The sequence below is a fragment of the Hyalella azteca genome, unplaced genomic scaffold, assembly GCF_000764305.2.
Source record: "Hyalella azteca isolate HAZT.00-mixed unplaced genomic scaffold, Hazt_2.0.2 contig6160, whole genome shotgun sequence".
In the NCBI taxonomy this organism is placed as follows: Eukaryota; Metazoa; Arthropoda; class Malacostraca; order Amphipoda; family Hyalellidae; genus Hyalella; species Hyalella azteca.
Window position 1 is genome coordinate 11424 of NW_025936328.1, and position 19441 is coordinate 30864.

At 36.9% G+C, this 19441-nt stretch overlaps 2 protein-coding genes across 2 annotated transcripts in view; both read left to right on the forward strand.

The window, feature by feature from the left end:
• Window positions 1-684: 684 nt before the first annotated feature.
• Window positions 685-3546, forward strand: LOC108670193 (ATP synthase subunit gamma, mitochondrial). Its single transcript, XM_018157660.2, has 5 exons — window positions 685-882; window positions 1138-1325; window positions 1727-1870; window positions 2549-2769; window positions 2978-3546. The coding sequence occupies exons 1-5, from the start codon at window positions 718-720 to the stop codon at window positions 3076-3078; spliced, it is 819 nt and encodes a 272-aa protein (XP_018013149.1). The 5' UTR covers window positions 685-717; the 3' UTR covers window positions 3079-3546.
• Window positions 3547-4141: 595 nt separating this feature from the next.
• Window positions 4142-19441, forward strand: part of LOC108670186 — a 41643-nt gene continuing 26343 nt past the window's right edge. Inside the window, exons 1-9 of the mRNA XM_018157652.2 lie at window positions 4142-4600; window positions 13897-13974; window positions 14173-14286; window positions 14632-14741; window positions 15030-15141; window positions 15293-15359; window positions 15502-17024; window positions 17331-17513; window positions 17826-19210. Coding sequence (XP_018013141.1) covers window positions 4502-4600; window positions 13897-13974; window positions 14173-14286; window positions 14632-14741; window positions 15030-15141; window positions 15293-15359; window positions 15502-17024; window positions 17331-17513; window positions 17826-18803 — 3264 coding nt within the window. The 5' untranslated portion in view covers window positions 4142-4501 and the 3' untranslated portion in view covers window positions 18804-19210. The remainder of the gene's footprint in view (window positions 4601-13896; window positions 13975-14172; window positions 14287-14631; window positions 14742-15029; window positions 15142-15292; window positions 15360-15501; window positions 17025-17330; window positions 17514-17825; window positions 19211-19441) is intronic.

Here is a 19441-nt window from a genome sequence, read left to right on the forward strand (position 1 = left end):
CATTAATCAATAATCCATGATTGACATGGACTTGAGGCATATATTAAACTAGGCAACAGATTATTTATCTTTGTGGTCTTGATTGATGGATCATTTGTGATTGGTTCTGAAACTAAACATGTATACCAATTAGGGGCCATGAGAAGCTTGAAAATCTGTAATGTCGCAACCTAAAAGGCACTTCTTTTGAGAGGAGCCTAAAAGTTACAATTTGAAATTTTTCACACCTTTAGAGCTTAGAGGCAATTTATCTTAGTGTAACAGTTCTGTTGTCAGGATTCCTAAAAACTATTTGGAGCAGGGGAGGGAATTCTTGGCATTGGTTTTCAGGTATAATATATCAATTTAGCTGGGGGTTTTGCTCAATCTTATGTTTTCATCAAGTTATAAAGAAATGGTCCAGCTTCAGGTTATCTGATCCAATAGGATATTTGTATCTACTCCTATGCTAAGAAAATTTTTGGAACAAGAAAGCCCCTGGTAAATATGAAACACATTATAACTTGAAACTAAGAATTTGCACAAGGTCAGTTGTATTACACAGTTGCCATAAATTGACAAAACCTTGACAGGTTAACCTGTCTAACTACATCAATTTCAAAGTGATTTTTTGTGGTTTGCACTATAGCTTATTGAGTTTTCATTGGACCTCAGCATTTTATTTGAACTATTTTTTTATTTTACAGTGGCAGATGCATTCAGCAGCAGGAGCGTGGCATGGCAACCCTTAAGACCATTTCAATGCGTCTTAAGTCTGTCAAGAACATCCAAAAGATCACCCAGTCCATGAAAATGGTGTCTGCTGCCAAGTATGCACGGGCTGAGAGGGATCTCAAGCCTGTGCGCCCTTATGGTCAAGGTGCTGCTGCTTTCTATGAAAAGGTGAGTGTAGTATGTTCTTATCTGTATTTCAGAAGCATTAGAATTTAATTTTTTTATATTATATAGGTATATAAATAAATTACAGCTCCACTGATGTTGTATCTTGGTTCTCATTTGCTTTGGTGTTCATAGAAAATCTTTAGATTATTGTTGTTGATTATTGCACATCTTTCTCCAAATAAATCTATCATATTGATAATCTTACTTGTGTGTTAGCTTGAAATTTTTTTAGCAGAAATATATTTTTATGTGCAGATTGAGGCTGCCCCCGTGGCTGAGAAGCCTAAAGAGCTTATTATCGCCATGTCCTCCGACCGAGGATTGTGTGGTGGTATACACTCTGCTGTGTGCAAGATGGTCAAGGCAGAACTGGCTGCATCTCCAAATCCTGAGAATATTGGCATTGTGTGCATTGGTGACAAAGCAAGGGCTCAGCTTCAGAGGTCAGTTGAATTTCTACAAAATTGTTTTGTTGGTATTCATGAATTGTTATCATATACTGACTTGTTTTCTTACAATGAAATTAGATAAGTCAAAACAGTCATAATTTCTCATTCTCATCATTGAACTGAAAACATTTGTCCATATTTTTTTCTTGACGTGCTCGTACTATTAGTGAATGAAAGTTTTTTTCTTCAATGGTAGCTTTTTAACCAATAGATCTAATTTATTAAATCTTTAACTTTGGTATAAATAATATTCAGTTTTATGCTGCTAAGTCTGTTGAAATTGAAATGTATTTAAATATCTGACTTTGGTTTTAAGGTCCATACCTCAACCTCAACATGCATTGTTAGTTATGTTAAAATCGAGCAAACCATCCTCATCTATCGTTGATGTGCAGAGTGGCCAGCAACAACATTCTCTTCCAAGTAAATGAAGTTGGTCGCAAGGTCGCTACTTTTGAAGATGCTGCTGTAATTGCTTCAGCCATTATCAACTCGGGTTATGATTTCGGCTCTGGCAAGATCATCTTCAACAAATTCAAGTGAGTTAAGCTTCCTCAAGTCTCATTTCTCACCTACTAGGCTACTATATTTTCTCTCATGGGCTGCTACATCTTTCGCTTTCATCATGAAGGCGGTTTCACTGCTGTCTTTCTTTGTCGATTTAATTCTAGGTTTTGTATTACCGGTACTAAGGTACTGTTTTTTGGCGATCCACTAGACGGCGTGTAGTGCCTGCTGGTTAGTCTCAGTTACTGGGTTGTAATTATGTTGGTCATATTCCTTGCAAATTTAATCACAGTAGTCGAGGCATCGCGTAAGCGGCTTTTTTATGATTGGCTTACTTTATGTTGGTCCAACTCGTTTTGCCGACGCTCTTAACATTTTTTTTTCTCAAAACTTTTCTCTCAAAACTTGCTTCATGATAAATAATCTAGGTTTAAATAATTTGATCACCAAACCCTTCCACCATGTTCTTGACGATAATTTTTCACTGCCGAGAGAACATTGCTATTATTAAGTGCAATTTCACACCTGTCATTTAATATAGCTAATATTATTTTTTTTAATAGCCTACAGTGGATTGGCGGTATCTTATCCAGTGTTAGTCGAGATTCTCATGTAAGAGTATCATAAAAGTATCATCAGTATTTAATTACAAGTCAAATAAAATATATACCTAATCATATTATATAAAAACGTGTTAACTTTCTTCTCAGGAGTGTGGTGGCATACAACACAACAGTTCTGCCAGTGTTCACTGCAGACAGCATCACCAGCGCTGAGAAGCTGTCAGTTTACGACTCCCTGGACGCTGACGTCATCCAGAGCTACATGGAGTACTCACTTGCCTCGCTGCTCTTCTACGCCTTCAAGGAAGGCGCCTGCAGTGAACAGAGCGCCAGGATGACCGCCATGGACGGCGCCAGCAAGAACGCTGGTCTGTTTTACTTATTTTTTAATAGATATGCCAAGTTGAAAATTTATTTGTTTTTACTGATTACCCGGGCAAATTAAACTGCTTTTAGTTATTTGAATAAAAATATAATTAGTAGTTTTCAAGCCAATAGTGCGTTGGATTTTTGACTACAGTACATTTAATAAATAACAATTCATTGATATTCCTGTTAGCATACACTTTTTTTCAGGCGAGATGATTGAAAAGCTGACCCTGACTTTCAACCGCACGCGTCAAGCTGTCATCACTGGCGAGCTCATCGAGATCATCTCTGGTGCCGCTGCTTTGTAGAGATCCATTTTGCAGGCGTGCCAGCCTCATTATACTGATATTTATTGCAAGTATTCCCTCACTGCCAGCTATTGTCGGTGCATCGTATTTCTGTAGTTATTCCGCTTCCTTCATATGATGAATTTTGAAAGAACTAGCATCAATGGCAACGCAAGCATTTTGAGTGATTAAATTTTACTACATTAATGTTGTAAATTTATCTATTTATACACTGATTCTGCGCAATTAATTTTTATGGTTGGAAAAACGAATTGCGGTAATCAGTCAGCGATACAAATGCCTTGAAATACGTTATAAGTCGAGGCTATGTCTCAGCCCTGTAAAAACTTAGATCGGTCGTGCTGCCATACAAGACTGTCCTTGTTGGTAATGGGATCGGTTCCACCCTCGCTTCGAACGTATTTTGAAGCAGATGTTCCATATGGCAGGTTTCTATATTGGCTGTCGTAATAAATCTATCCGATTTAACGGTCTAATTTTTTCCTTCAGGTAAGTAGCCTAACAATATTAGAGCAGTATACTAGTAAGGAGGTACGAAAAATGCGTTACATGAATGACTAAGTTCAGAACTTCCGATAATATTTCAAGAATAGATAATGAAAAAAAAGTTATTTAATGTTGTCTTGAGATCAAATTGCCGGTAAACTGTCGAACATGATTAATAGTTCAAGTAATACAATGGTTTAAAGCACGGCCGAAAAATACTGTGATGCTATCACAAAGTGGAAGATCATCTGTTTGTGCCAATTTTTAGCGCATTTTCTCATTTATGGAAAAAATTCACTATTGTGTTCGCCATGTCCGTCCGTCTGTCCGTGACCTCAAGTTTTCGTCGACGAGAAAACGCGCTCTCTGTCACTCACTGCAGTGAGTACTGAGTTATATTTTTTTAGAGTTAGTATAGTATCTTCGGCATTGACGAATAGGTAGGCCTGTCGCCGATTCTAGTATTTTTCTTGTCTAGACTGGCCTTTTGATCAAATCATATCAACGAACGGTAGGTTTAAAATCGTTTCTATATATCAGGTGTTGGCTAATATTGGTGCCGCATAAGTGGCCAGTCCGCAGAAGCTGCATTTACCTCTGTTTGTTTAAGAACAGTATAATTTTGGTCAAAACTATAACATAAGTTGTTGGGTTGAATAACCACATAGCACACACTGACTACAAAGCCATTCTGATCGTGACGCGATAGGAAGTAAGGTAGACGTGATTCAGTTTGGTTTGAAAAATTGGTCCCTTCTATTGAAGGTCGGCGACTCTCGACCTTATCGGCATAAGGCATTGACGGTCAGCTGATCGAGCATTATCAGCTGATTCCGATCGAAATTGAAACTAGTATTTCTTTAACAATTTTCTGGTCAGTTGATAAAATTTTTTTACTACGCAAGTTTTATTATGCTTTACTAGTTGTTGATAAAGTATGGATGGATTACTAGCTATTTGTCACTTTTGTGAGCTTCATGGGCCAAGAGTTGTATTTTGCACACAAGCCCATCAACAATTGCCAACAGCACTACAGGTATGTTATGTATTACCGGTACACTTAGCTGCAGAAGCTCTCAAGGCCCAACAGGTATGTTATGTATTACTGGTACCTAGCTGCAGTGCCTTGCAGAAGCTCTCAGGCCCAACGGTCATCCTTGCGGTTGTCCTGTGGCTTTAATTAAGTTCACCCAGCGTGGAAAAGAAGAAGAAGGTACACTTAGTCTTAGATTGCTCCTGCACTGCTGCACGTAATATTAATTCATGCTCATGGGGTTTCATTTTATTGGACTTGCTCAGTTGCTGGCTGCTGCCTTTTGTTTCGACCCCATTGAGCTAATTGTAATTTTAGAAATGAGAAGATTTATATTGATGGAATAATTGAAAAAGTTATTCAGTTAAAACCACTAAATTTACCATGGCTGCATGCCATGCATGCATAGATGATGATTGATGCATGTCAGTGAACAGTGATGTCACTGAGACACTGACTTTCAAATAAATGGTCTATTTTTTTAATGTAACTAGTGGCTAGTTAAGCCATTGCTCAGATTGCTGCCACTCTGCCATAACTTTCTAGTGTGATTGAAAAAGCTTAGGGTAAATGCGGTATATTCCGACATCGTTGCTAATCCCGACACTTCTCAACATTTTCCTTTATTTTAAGCTTCGTCTTAGTTCCACGCATTCGTAGATGGTTGAAATAGTGACGTTCTCATACTATTGCATGCCAATTCATAGTGACAAACCAGAGATTTTTTAGAATCAGTTCATTTTTAATTTCCTCATTTAGGGTAAACGCGGTATATTCCATCACATTAAGGACGCATCGAGAAATGAAAAACTATAAAAAAATAACCATATGCATTACTCAAGTCTCAAGTTCTGTTTGCTTTATGTGACTCTTAGTCTCATAACAGCGCACTACGCGTCAGCAACGACGAAACGTCACAAAATGTTGCCATATTTATTTAAAAGCCTTTAGAATGCAAACCTACCAAATCCCTATATTCCGTCACTGTGTGTGGCTATATTTGGCACGTGGTGAGGGGTATTCCGTCCGCACTTCAAATTCTACTGATATGTAATGCCGTCATCCACGTGTTCGAATTCCGTTCGGCGTTCGCTGTGTGAGCTGTATTGGAATACAACACGGCTTTGAATTAGAACACTAATGAATATTGAACACTACTCAATTACGCTTTTAATTAACAACTATTAAGCTTTTAATTAAGCAAATTTTAATTTTTGTACACAGCTTGGAACAATCTGTGTGTGTCCAATTCAAGTTAGATGGAATTAGTTTTCATGTGTCTAAATCCATTTCTCAACTTAATCATCTATTAATTTATTTACCACTTGAAATCAGCAAATACAAGTATACTTAAAGGATTCCTAATATATTCACAGACATATTTAAAAGTCTCAAACCATAATATTCTTCCTATACAAACAGTTATTCACTATTTGGTAGAGCAAGGTCAACTGTCAAATTTGACACATTTTTTGATTATCTCACTGGGTAGCGTGCATTGTCTCTCTTTGGATCTCAATATTTTCCTGCTAGATGGCCAAGACCTAGTGTTTTGGCAGTAGTTTGACGCGCAAATGTATGACGTCACCATGTCAACCATCAACAAACGCATGGAACTAAAACAAAGCCTAATATAAAGGAAAAACTAGAGAGGTGACAGAATTACCCACAATGTCGGAACATACCGCGTTTACCCTACTCAAGATTTTAACCACTTTCTCAAGTATGATAATGCTGGTATCCATGATACTTTACTGGTCTACTTATAGGACTCAAAAATGAACTTGAGACAGTCTAAAAACTCACTGCTTTGCCACTATGCGCGCCATACTTTTGCCAAAACACTAGGTCTGGGCCGTCTGGCGGGAAAATGTTGAGATCCAAAGAGAGACAGTGCGCATCACCCAGTGAGAACATTGAAAAATGTGTCAAAGTTGATAGTTGACCTTGCTCTACCAAATAGTGATGAACTGTTTATGTAGACAGAATATTATGGTTTGAGACTTTTAAATAAGTCTGTGAATATATTAGGAATCCTTTAAGTAAACTTGTATTTGCTGATTTCAAGTTGTAAATAAATTAATAGATGATTAAGTTAAGAGACGGTTTTAGACACATAAAAACTAATTCCGACACAGCTTGGAATTAGACACACATAGCTCATTCCAAGCTGTATGCAAAAATTAAATTTTTTAATTAAAAGCTTAATAGCTCTTAATTAAAAGCCTAATTAAGTAGTGTTCAATATTCAATAGTGTTCTAATTCTGAGCTGTGTTGTATTCCAATACAGCTCACACAGTGATCGGAATTTGAACACAAGAGGGTCAGAATTACAAATTAGTAGAGTTTGAAGCATGGCCGGAATTAGTCTCACAAAATGCCAAATTTAGTCACACACAGCGTTGGAATATATGGATTTGGTAGGCTTGCATTCTAAAGGCTTTTAAATAAATATGGCAACATTTTGTGATGTTTCATTGTTGCTGGCGCATAGTGCGGTGTTTTGAGAGTGACATAAAGCAAACAGAACTCAAGTAGGAACATTTCAACTCAAGCAGGAACATTAAAGTAATGCGGATTGCGTCATCATTGCAGAAGTTGCAAATTTTATGAAACAACATGTTTGCAAAGTTGCAAAGTGATTTTTCAATCTAGCAAAAATACATGACATTATTGCTGCATGATTTCATTCCTTCTGAAATTCTCTGATATTAGAGCCAGGACATTTCAGAAAAAAGTAGGAATTTTCCAGCCCTGCCATGCATGCCACATAGGTCACCAATCACCACTCTGAAAAAACTGGACATACTGTCAAACTGGGTACTAATAAGGGACAGGCAGGGTAAATCATGAAAGTCATCCCATATTTTGTTGAAATGTAGCAGCTAAACTAGAAAATTTAAATATTGTAAAAGTAAAAGTAGAGAGGTAAAGTTTGACATTTTTACTATTTATGTAGCATAAAGCAAGTTAACCCTTTCATGCCTGAATTATCTTGTGATGCAAAATAAAATATTTTAATGCTAAAAATGAGTTATTGATGTGTTAAATAATATAGAAAGTACAATAGTTATGAAGTATTCCTATATTTGAAAAAGTTACGAAATATTGCCTGTAGTCTACATCCGGCAGATATGGACAATTTTGGATGACTGCTTAGTCTGTTATCGCACATAGCATGTTTTTGTTCTAGTAAGGCATAAACCTGCATTACATATGTTGCATCTTACTTTAATGAAACCTTCCAAACTAAACTTGCATCTTTGCTTAGTTTCAGCAATAAATGGCAAATGACCAATATTGTTGAAATACACAGCGTCTAATGGAGGCGAGAGTTTCCTTCTTTATCTGGTAGCAACTCTATTTACTCTGCTTGGTCAGATTTTTAGGTTGAATATGGAGTCATCAAACCAATGGCTAGATCTTCCTTGAAGTCAGATAGACACGTCACTTTTGATTTCAGCTTGTGGCACTTCATTTTAAACAAATCCAAAAATTCACCACATTCATGTCTAGAAAATGAAGAAATTCTCAAGTACCATTTATTAGATTTGAAATCTATGTGGTAAAGTTAGATCAACATGTCACTTAGATCGACGCCTCCCATAAATTTGTTTTATTCTTTTATAACAAATGGTCTCTTTATTTCAATGTGCCTGTTTTGTTTTTTTGTCCCATCTCCTGACGGTGTCTGCTGGAGTGATGCCAGCAAGAGTTGATAGAAGGTGAACAGACTTATAATCATATCACTTCACTGCTACTGCATGCATCACGATTTGCTTCGACACCGGGGTCTAAGCTTTCTCATCCCTCTTTTTTTCCTCCTGCTGTAGTGTATACAGTTTAGTTTGTTGGAAAATGAAGTCTATAAGGGCATCATCAAATTGAAAAATGAAGTTGCACTAAATGTTTGCCATTCTTCATGAATAATTAGACCATCTTTCCAATCAATATCATTAGGCAGAGAGATATCTTGTTTTCTCCATTCGAAATCATTTATTACATTCTTACTGCTCTCTGTTGCTCTGTCCTAATTGAAAGCGAAACATCATCTTCAGATACACCATTATGAACTTTGATATTTGGCATGATGCGAATAAGCTGGATGGTATCTTCTTCAATATCACCATATACAGCAGATTCAAATTCTCCATCATCTTCATCAGATCTATCAACATCAGGACAGAGTACCATCTTTACAGCTTCATATATTGTCAGAAACTTCCTACACTGAAGAATTGCAGAGCGCTTCTGTAGCTTTTCATATTCGGTCAAGTGTTCCGTGTTAGATCTGCTTGGGTCCGGTTGCGCATGAGACATGATGGATCTGCAAACTAATGTAAATAATAACTTCTTTGGACTGCAAATATCTCATTGATATCACATAATTATAAAACAATATTTTATAATAATAAGCAAAACATAATACATACCTAGATATATGATAGTGCGTTCAAGATGCTCTTCTACTCAGTTGCCAATACCATCTCGTTACTTACTGCCGGATGTAGCATATAAGCTACATATTATTTCGAAATATTTTATTTAAAAAATTTCCTGTTATATAATATTGTTGGCAATATAATATCTTACTGTGCATCATTACCTATACAATGAGTATGATTTGCAGTAAAATTATTGTTTTGGAATATTTATAATTGGGATTACAAATGATGAAAAAAGAGCGTAATTCACACCAGACTCAGGAACAATAAGATGCACCATAGTCTTCTCTTGCTCATATCTGTCATACTACTTGCGTCTCTCTCGCTCATATCTGTCATACTACTGACACAGAGAATCATATCTTAGTACCACTTTGTAGCTGTTGATGCACTCTACGCAACAGAACTTGAAAATATTCTGAAATGCAGTTAGAAGTGCTCTAAAAATATATTAGAATTTAATGCAGACCACAGTGTATCTCATTCCCCAAAAAAATGGTGGCCATTACTGCAAGATGGGGTAATATGAGACAACCCCCAGCCCCCTGGGATGATAAGGGATGCTCCTGAAAATGTATCTACAGTAGAACTTTGACTTGTATAGGCTACAGTTACCGTCAACCGGGGCTACTTGGGACAGGCGGGGCTACTCGGGACAGGCCTATGACACGGCGTAAAACTGTTGTAGTAGCGAAACTAATTGGAATATCACAAAACTAAAAATAGTGGTGTAAACGTAACTATTTTTCCTATCTATCTAGTATAAAGGAAGTCGAAAAATACTACATTTACTTGCTTTGAAAAATTCCTAAAAAAAATGGTGAAAAACTATGTTTTGTAAAGTTACAACTGCTAAGGTATGTAGCAAAAAAAATATTCGCCATATTAAAAAAGTTTACTTACATAAAAGTTGCACCCAGGTGTCGGCTTGAAAACATAATTGACAGAATTTGCCTATCTAATTCCAAAAAGAAATGGCAGCCATTTCCGCACGGCGGGGCTACTCGGGACACCCCCCCGGGGCTATTCGGGACACCCCCAAAAACACATTAAGGGTAGAACCTCAGTTAGCAAAGGCTTCAATTATGAAAAAAATTGATTAAAAACAAAGAATATTGATCACATTTTCCTTGCTCAGCGAAAAAAAATTCACTTATCGAAAAATTTGTGCATCATCAGTCATCTTAAAATTGTGCATAGCATGTCATGTATAGAATTGTGCACCAGGCATTATAGAATGAAAAGTAATTGACCTAAACTATGATTTATTTCTCCAAAAGATAGGCTGGTTGTCACTAAAACATTCCTTTCAGGAAGTTAATGATCAGGCGAAGTTAATGATCAAGCAAAGTTAATGATCATGCAAGGTTAAATACCACATGAAGTTAATGATCACGCGAAGTTAATGACCACGTGAAGTTAATGATCACGGGAAGTTAATGATCACGTGAAGTTAATGATCACGCTAAGTTAATGATCATGTGAAGTTAATGATCAGGTGAAGTTAATGATCACGCGAAGTTAATGACCACGTGAAGTTAATGATCACGGGAAGTTAATGATCACGTGAAGTTAATGATCACGTGAAGTTAATGATCACGCGAAGTTAATGATCACGTGAAGTTAATGATCACGTGAAGTTAATGATCACGTGAAGTTAATGATCAAGCTAAGTTAATGACCACACAAAGTTAATGACCACGCAAAGTTAATGATCACGTGAAGTTAATGATCATGTAAAGTTAATGATCACGGGAAGTTAATGATCAAGCGAAGTTAATGATCACGGGAAGTTAATGATCACGCGACGTTAATGATCACGCGACGTTAATGATCATGTGAAGTTAATGATCATGCGAAGTTAATGATCACGCGAAGTTAATGATCACGCGAAGTTAATGATCATGGGAAGTTAATGATCACAGGAAGTCCTAATTAAAATGATGTGAAATTAGGAGCCTTCCTGTAAGCTTACAAATACGAAAAAAATGTTATAAGGCTGCTGATATGAAGCTTGCTATGGACAAGGTTGTTGTAAATGCTCAATGGCATGTTCATGGATAGGGTAATATCACATCAATAATACGATAATGTCACATCAATAATACGGTAATTAATGTATATAATTTATTCTACCTCTACATCATCTACAATGAAAGAGGAGGACTTCAGAGTACTGTTAGTAATGGATGAGTACGCTCTGCATGCTTCAAATGTTTTAAAATGAAGTTTTATTCCCGTTGTCCTGAGTAGCCCCAACCGACGGGGCTACTCAGGACAATCTCTATTTTCCGTCTGGCACCTTACGAATAGCATATGGAATTTTTTGACAACGCCATTCGATAGCCCTGCCAATCAGCTATAAAATGAGACTAAACTTGTTTATGAAATGTTTCATCGTAAGAAGTTATTAACTGTTATTTAAAACTAATTGTTCAAATCTGTCCCGAGTAGCCCCGGTTGACGGTAACTAAAAAATCAATTGACAACAGAAAATTTTGATTATATTTACCTTGCTCAGCAAGAAATATTTCACTTAACAAAAAATTAATCATTGGTAATCAATGATGCATTAATCATAGTGGATCATTGGTCCTCACAAAATTGTGCATAGAATGTCATAGATAAAACTGTGCCCCAGGCTGCATAGAATGAAAAGTAATTAACATAAACTATGATTTATTTCTCCAAAAAATATGATGGTTTTCACTAAAATATTCCCCTCTGTTTCAGGTATTTTTTATGATCTTATTTTTATAGTGACTTCACTTGACCCAATTAAAATGGTGTGAAATTACAAGCCATCCTGTGAGCTTACAGGTACCAAAGAAATGCTATACGGCTGCTCATATGAAGCTTGCAATGGACAAGGTCCTTGTAAATGCTCAATGGCATGTCCATGGATAATGGTAATATCACGTCTCTGAAGTCCTCTCAAGAGGACTTCAGAGTACTGTTAGTAAGGGACGAATACACTTTGCATGCCTCAAACATTTTGAAATTAAGTTATATTTCAAGTGTCCCGGATTACCCCTTTACAGGGGTAATTCGGAATGCTTTTATATTGCATCTGGCACCTTACGAATAGCATAAAGGATTTTTTTCAGCAATGCCCTATGATAGCCCTTGCAAAGAGCTTTGAAATTAACCCAAACTTTTTTATGAAATGTTTTATGGTAAGAAGTTATCAACAAAAAACGCTCAAAACCGTACCTTATCATCCCGTTTGATGGTACCTTGCAGCTCATCAATATAAAACCATGTAAAACTGGTCAGAAATTTGATTTTTAGGGTTCAAAACCACATGATGACTACTGAACTGTTTTGATCATGCCAGAAGGATGTGGTTCAGTTTTGTTCATAAAAAAGATTGCTGATATTTGAGGCTGGTAACTTGAGTGCTACTGGCAAGGTTAGTAAGTAGTATTTATGTAGATAGAAGCAGGAATCTCATGGCTCCAATAAGGGTTGAAAAGCTGTGGTCACACTTGGAAGTTAGATATATCCTATGTCTTCTTCCAATGTCAATTGCCAAATATATACCACATGAATTGAAAAGAATGGTTCATTTTTTATCACAATTTTAATCAAAAATTGCCTTTGAAATAATACTTCATCTACACATTTTGCAAAATTCTGCCTTATATTTTATATAGTTCTAACAACTATAATATGATTTTTAGTGGCCAGCATGGTGGCATTCTACATACCTTTTAGATGACCATGTACCTATGTAAATTAGGAACATGTAGGCCAAAATAGTAGGTAGCAAATGCCCTGGAAAAAGAGCAGGGCACCCTCAACAAGTGCACTACAGCGCTCCAGCACCAATATCACTGCCATTTTCTTAACAATTAGCACTTTTGTAGTGCCCCCAAATTGCAACCCTCCCTCCCCCCCTCATCCTCAAGTGTGGAGCCTTCTGGTTTTCCTGCTGTCACTTTCTTCCCCTTGTTGTAGCATTGCCTTATTTTTTTCCTAAAAAAAATTGAAAAAATTATACATTTTTGCCTACACATTTTTAAAAATTGTCCATTAAACCATAGTTTTTATGTGTAATGTTTGAAAAATTCTGCTGGATATTTCTGATTGGGTATATACATATGTGTTGAGTAGCAAATTTTGTGTTATTGATGGTAGTGTTGCAGAAAAATACCAGTGCTTCCCATCACTTTTTCAGTTAAGCTCTGAAAAAGTGTAACAAGGTCTTGGTGTGTGGGAGTGGGACTGTAGGTGGAATTCTGGAAATTGTGGTTACTATCAAATAGAACGTAACTTTACCATAATATCCTAAGCATAAATCTGTTGCTTTTAGGCCCAACTATGTCTAAATAAAACCTCCCATTGTCGTGTTCATTCTTACTACAGCTACAATCAATTTAAAAGTAGGAAAACACCTTTAGTAATAACAATAGACATTTACATATGACTAAAGTAGATATGACTAAATACATATATACATATGACTAAATACAAATAGATACACATGACTAAATCCACAAAGTAGAGACTTTTTGAATAATTTTCAGTAAATCTTCTGATATCTTTACTATAACTTTTGAATTAAATTTAATATTTCAATCTTACGTGATTGCTGAAGTTTTTCATATTTGGCTTGCTTATTTTGGTCTTGAAGTCAATTTAGAATAAATCTTCTATTATTTTGGTATCTTGAACTCTTTGCTGAATTTACTTGTTTCAGTCTTAATGACAGTAAGGTGACTGTGTGCAAGATGAGTTCACATTTACTTAATAACATTTTTATTCTAGTTATCTGAATTTAATGCTTAATTTGCTTAAAAATTTTTAATTGACTTAGTTTCTTAAATACTAATGAAGAGATTCTTCTCTAGTTGCAGCAGGCTCGTGAGTGCAGCTCGTTAACCTCAGAAGATGAATGTGCAGCTTGTCAAGCATTTATAATGGAAAATGTAAGAATCTTCATAATTTACTATGAATATTTTTTACGTAATAAGTAAGAGGAGTTAATCAACTCCTTTTTGATATTATGTAAAATCCTTGGGACAAAAGTTTTTATTGATTATATATTCCTCAACTGTGATGATGCTATTGTCATTGAACTGGATGTAAATTAATCAATTTTATGCAATTCATTTGTTAACAATTAGGGATGTTTGGTGACTGAGGGCAGAGGCATCTATTATGTGAGCTCCCGAGTGCCTCTGAATGAGGCTGTTGCTGCACTTCTCAAGTCAGCATGTTTCCGTTCCCTTAGCTGTGAGGTGAGTGAGCGCTCAGTAATGTTTTGACCATATCATTTTATGATGGAAATTTGATTGAAAATCTATGGAAGTTTGATTGAAAATCTCTAGTTTAGATCATAAATGTATACATTCTGCCCTTTAGTATGATCGTTTTTCCATTGCTTTGGTGCGCTGACTGGCCATATTATAGTAGCAAATTAAAGTACCTAAAGTTCTTGACACAATTATATTACCCAGTTGGACTACACTATCTGTTCACAATTAACACTAATGTTTTTAATGGCAAAACATGATGTTATAATGTGTAAATAATAATGATATTATATAATGTGTATATTATATTGTAATGTTTATCTATTCTAGGTTTGCCCTGGTGGTGAAGGCTGTGTATATTTTGGTGATGACGTCAGAGGCCATGTTCTCTCCTACTGTTTTAGCCTCCGTGATGTCCAGGCTCGTGGACTAAAGCGCTGGTCAGAGCCCAATAAACATTTACTACTAAGCCATTTTATGATTTTATTTCTCATTCATTTCTTTAATTTAGTCTCTTATCTGTTTTTGTTCCTTCTATAAAAGACTATCTTGGTTTTGAGAACAAATATTATGTTTAATTTTTCAAAAATATGCTAATAAATTTACGATCAATTATTACCTAGTCCATTCTTAATTTTTTTTAAAAATGTTTCAATTAACCAACATTATTAAGTTATTCATTAAGTCAATTTACAGGTCCTTATTTCATTATAGATTCAATTTTGCAGGTACAGTTTTCTGGTGCTGGTGAAGGAGCGTGCTTATCTCCTTTCAGCCTGGACATTTTTTGTACAGCACTTAAAGAACCTGGTTGATCAATTACAGCAACAAGCTCTTCAGGCAAGATAGCAACTTCAGATTCTATTTAAAGATTTTTTATATTATATATTCATCTATATATATCACAGACCTAGTTGAATTTTAGAGGTTTTGTCCAGTTTTTTTCAGAATAGTTCTCGAATTGTTCCTAACCTATTAATATTTTTTTTAGGTTTTTAACAAGGAAGGTGGCAGCTGCAACAAACGTGTACAGACTGAACTGCCTCACCGTCATATAGGTCAGTGCAATTTTTGTCTTCTCGTGTTATATTTGCTCCAATTTCTAGCTCATGCTCCTAGAATTAGTAAACCTTAAAATAAAAATTTTCACTGTAATACTGTATGTACACTGTATGTATGTAAATATAACCTGTACTGCAGACACTGCTCGAGGCCTGCCGGTTTTGGTGGCGTGCTCTGCGATCTGGCAACGTCTTCATACCGCCCATGTATGGCTCATGGCCGCGGCTGGAGCGAGACTCGTAGAAGTCATTGGTTTTGTGCCACATTCTCCTCAAACATTACAGGACGAAGGAGTTCTTGATGACCCAGATGAATGTAGAAATTATCGTGGTGGTCAAGATAAATGTGGTGATGTCTTAAAATCAAGCAATAGCAGAAACAGTTTATCAAAAAGCTGTTCAGAAGACGGAATGAATCTAGTAAAGATTTCTAACGAAAGAAGATCTGGTATAAAGGTTGATAGTGACCTAGAGGATCATTTCAATACCTTCATTAGTACAAAAACTGATTCGAATGACAGCCGAGGGGCAAAAATTTGTTTCAAAGACGTCACTGGAGACCGAAGTGTTTCAAGAGACAACTCAAATATATTAGAGAACTGCCCACATGTTGATTGTGCGTCTGACATAGAAGCGATTAACGAAGATTTTAACATGAAGATGCAACTGGATGCCGCATCAGACTATCCAAACGACACAAAAAATGTGCAAGTCTCAAATAGAATTGTGAATGATGGGAATACAGGCAATAGTGAAGACTCTTCATTTACTAATAACAAAATTAATTTACAATCATCGGGAACAGGCGTTGAATCTGATAAGTTTGAGCCGGAACATCTACCTCCAACCATACAGCACTTCGATAACAACCGAAATGAAAACATGTTTTTCAACGATGTAAATGGCGCCACGAATGCTGTGCCTTTGGACGAGGTTTTATCAATTCGGGAACTGTGTGATCTACTGGCTGTTGATCAGTTTGGTCTTCTACTTCAGCATCTCTACTTTGGGTTTCCGCTAGTAGTTCGGTATGATGAGCAAACGGCTTATGCCCTTGGTCCTTTAATAGGCGCCGTGAGGAACTGCATTCCCAAGTTTCTCTGGAACCTGGTGTCTGTTGATCTCAAATCTAATGAACCAAACCTTGATTACGATATGAAATATCCAGCCAATACAAAAACAACTGAACGGCCTGATACCGGAGTTCAGAGAATGTCTACTGATGAAAATAGCCATAAAAACTTGGCGGGGAACGTAAATAATAGTTACTCAATTCAGGCCAAGTCACAGAATTATTTTCGTCTCCCAAACTCACCCTCCATTGAAGCTTATGACGCTCTTGAAATGGATACTTTAGTTCTTTTAGTTTCATTGCGTTCTGCAGTGCATCAGCTGAACCCTCCTCTTCTCATCCCCAAGAACACTGGAAAAGTGAATAATTTTTCAAAGGACAACGCCTCTCAGTGTATGCGCCTCAATGATCCACGATCAGATCCCAGCTGCTTCGACAGATTCCCCAAGAATGACGTCGGCTGTACTACATTAAACGCGGCAACACCTCTTCCCGACCCAGCAAATAATGCTTCCTGTTCTTGGACGAATGTTAGCAATTGCAATCCTTCTTTGTGGCTGCAGCAAGTCGTTAAGACTTGTACTCTCGAGGTGCGTTCAGCGAGATAAGACGTCATTTGCTCTTCTCTAAGATGTAATATTTAGTCCTAGTGAAGTGGGCTTCGACCTTTAATTTATAACTACTAGATGGTTTCGGGCATTAAATTATTTGTGTTAATTATTTATTTTGAGATAATTTCTCAGAAAATTATTCTCTTGAATGAAAAATTCATAATTTTATGAACTCCTTTGAACATAAATCAAGAACAAACTTGTGTCCTCGATGGTTGGTGGTATACAGATGTCTATCTTATAATCCAATTTTAAAAATCATACAAATTTATTTATTAATTTCAGCTTCAAGACGTGTCAGGGCGGCCTTACGACAGCACCTCCCTGGTGACAAGTGCGTCTGGTACAGCGCAGCGTAGGTCGTGTTCATTAGTACGCACCATCACGTCAGCCTGCAGTAACCCAGCTCTTCGTGATGATACGTTGCAACTTACGGTGCACCACGCACTCTCTACGTGGTGCAATAAGGTGCGGGCTTACAATGAGACTATATCGTATAAAAGGTTCCTGCTAAAATATGTGTTTCATTTTTTTTAGTATTTACATGTGTAATTTGGTTTTGCGAAAATAATTTTGGGTACGGCATTTTGTAACGAAAAAATGCGTGGGTTTCATTATAAAGAAGTGATTACTGCTAGAGCTTCTCTGTCGGTTTTGTAGGTCTCAGGAAAGAAGTCAGATGTAGGCTGTTGATATTAAAAATTGCAATTTTTTTATCAGGTATAACACATACTGTAAAGTTAATTAAAAAATATATTAGCTGCTTCATTTTTTTCTCAGGCTAAGTTGTGGGAGCAATTACTGACACAGCAGCAGGCCAGCATCGCTGCCAACAACATCGCCAAAACTCGAGTCTTGCCAATTGTTTCTGATCAACCAGGAGCCGGCAAGGCAAAAACAACCTTTGGGTTTTCGCTTTCCTCTCCACAGTGGCCGAAGTTCCTGTCAAGTTCTCGTCAAAAACGCAATCTAGACCAAATTCTTCTTGCTCAAGACAACAGTTGTAACCGTTATGAGGCCGTCGGTCTTTACCCAAACCTTCGTGAAGCGGCGGCATTTGAAGAGAATTACCATTCACTAGAATCTCATAAACACACTGCTGTGCTTACTGACCCAAATCCCTGTCCAACGGATGCTGTTCGAACGAAAACTAACATGACACGGTCTAGCAGAGCGATAGCTTTCAACACCGGAGACAACAGGACTGCGTTCCAGGCTACTTGTGACAGCAGCCTTGAAACTATGGAAATCACACCCATTACTAGCCTCCCTACTGATTCACGAATCACTTCAAATTCTCCCGTTTCAATATCTTCTCGTTTGACTGGACCTGCAGTCGAAAACGCAACTACGAGTTTGGTAACGCCAGCCTTACTCATGCCTACTAGTCTAAAAGCAAAAACTGATACACCTTCCAAAAGCAGGAATACCCTTTACCCGTCCATTACAGAGGAAGATATTAGCAAGTTGAAAAATGCGAGTCAATTTTATCCTTCTATTCAGGATTTGCATTCTGAGACTGCACAACACTTCACATCATCGTCAACTCCTTTGGGAGCATCAGGCCACACGAGTGGTGCATCTGAGCCTCCTGCATCCAGTTCTTTGGCGGCTCTCAGTAATGTCCTTGAATTACCCGAATCTTTGCTCCAAAAAATCCTTCTGGCTGTCGGAGCAACTGAATCAGACGTTTCTCTTCTTCAGTGTTGGGCGTTCCATCTAATGAAAAAATCATCTTTTCCATATAGCTCGCAGTGATTCTGTGACTTATACTACGTGTCCCCATGCGTGTGCCAATCTTGAAAGCAGTTTGTGTTAGTTGTTTTGAAACAATGTTACAAAACTAGCAATCATATTCGTCACTTTTTTTGTCAACTCGAAGTGCTGGAACATTTTAACCCACAATAACAAGCGGTTGGAAGTTTTGGTAAATACGGAAAACAATTTATAGTGTGAAATAATCTAGAATTTCCTACAAATGATAATTTAAATTTTGACAGTGATAACTGCACAAACTAAGCCCCAGTGTACATCGTGTACCTTCGATTTATTTGTGCTTCTTTTCTTGATTGCGATCGAAGCGTTTCATCTCAGCGACGTCGCAGGCCATGCCAGGATAACTGCGAGATTTCCATGCCGGGAAGAATGTTAGGCATCAATGCGAGGTATTTTCATAGCACATGAAACTCAATTATTTAAAAATTTGCAGGTACCTTTAGTTGGTTTGTACTGATATCACTTTGTGTTGAATTATATTTTACGTTCCATTTTCACATTGACCTGCTGAATTTCAACGCTATGAATTTGATGTGCTCGTTATTGATTGATAACGGGGGTTTTCATGATTTTTTGCCAGCTCTTTTTTATCTCGTTTATGGCATCTAAGAGATTTACTT

Excerpts from the sequence above, each read along its gene's own strand:
- LOC108670193 (XM_018157660.2), top strand. The coding sequence starts at position 718 with ATGGCAACCCTTAAGACCATTTCAATGCGTCTTAAGTCTGTCAAGAAC. Across the intron at positions 1,326-1,726 it reads GCAAGGGCTCAGCTTCAGAG|AGTGGCCAGCAACAACATTC; the intron begins GTCAGTTGAATT and ends GTTGATGTGCAG. Across the intron at positions 2,770-2,977 it reads CGGCGCCAGCAAGAACGCTG|GCGAGATGATTGAAAAGCTG; the intron begins GTCTGTTTTACT and ends ACTTTTTTTCAG.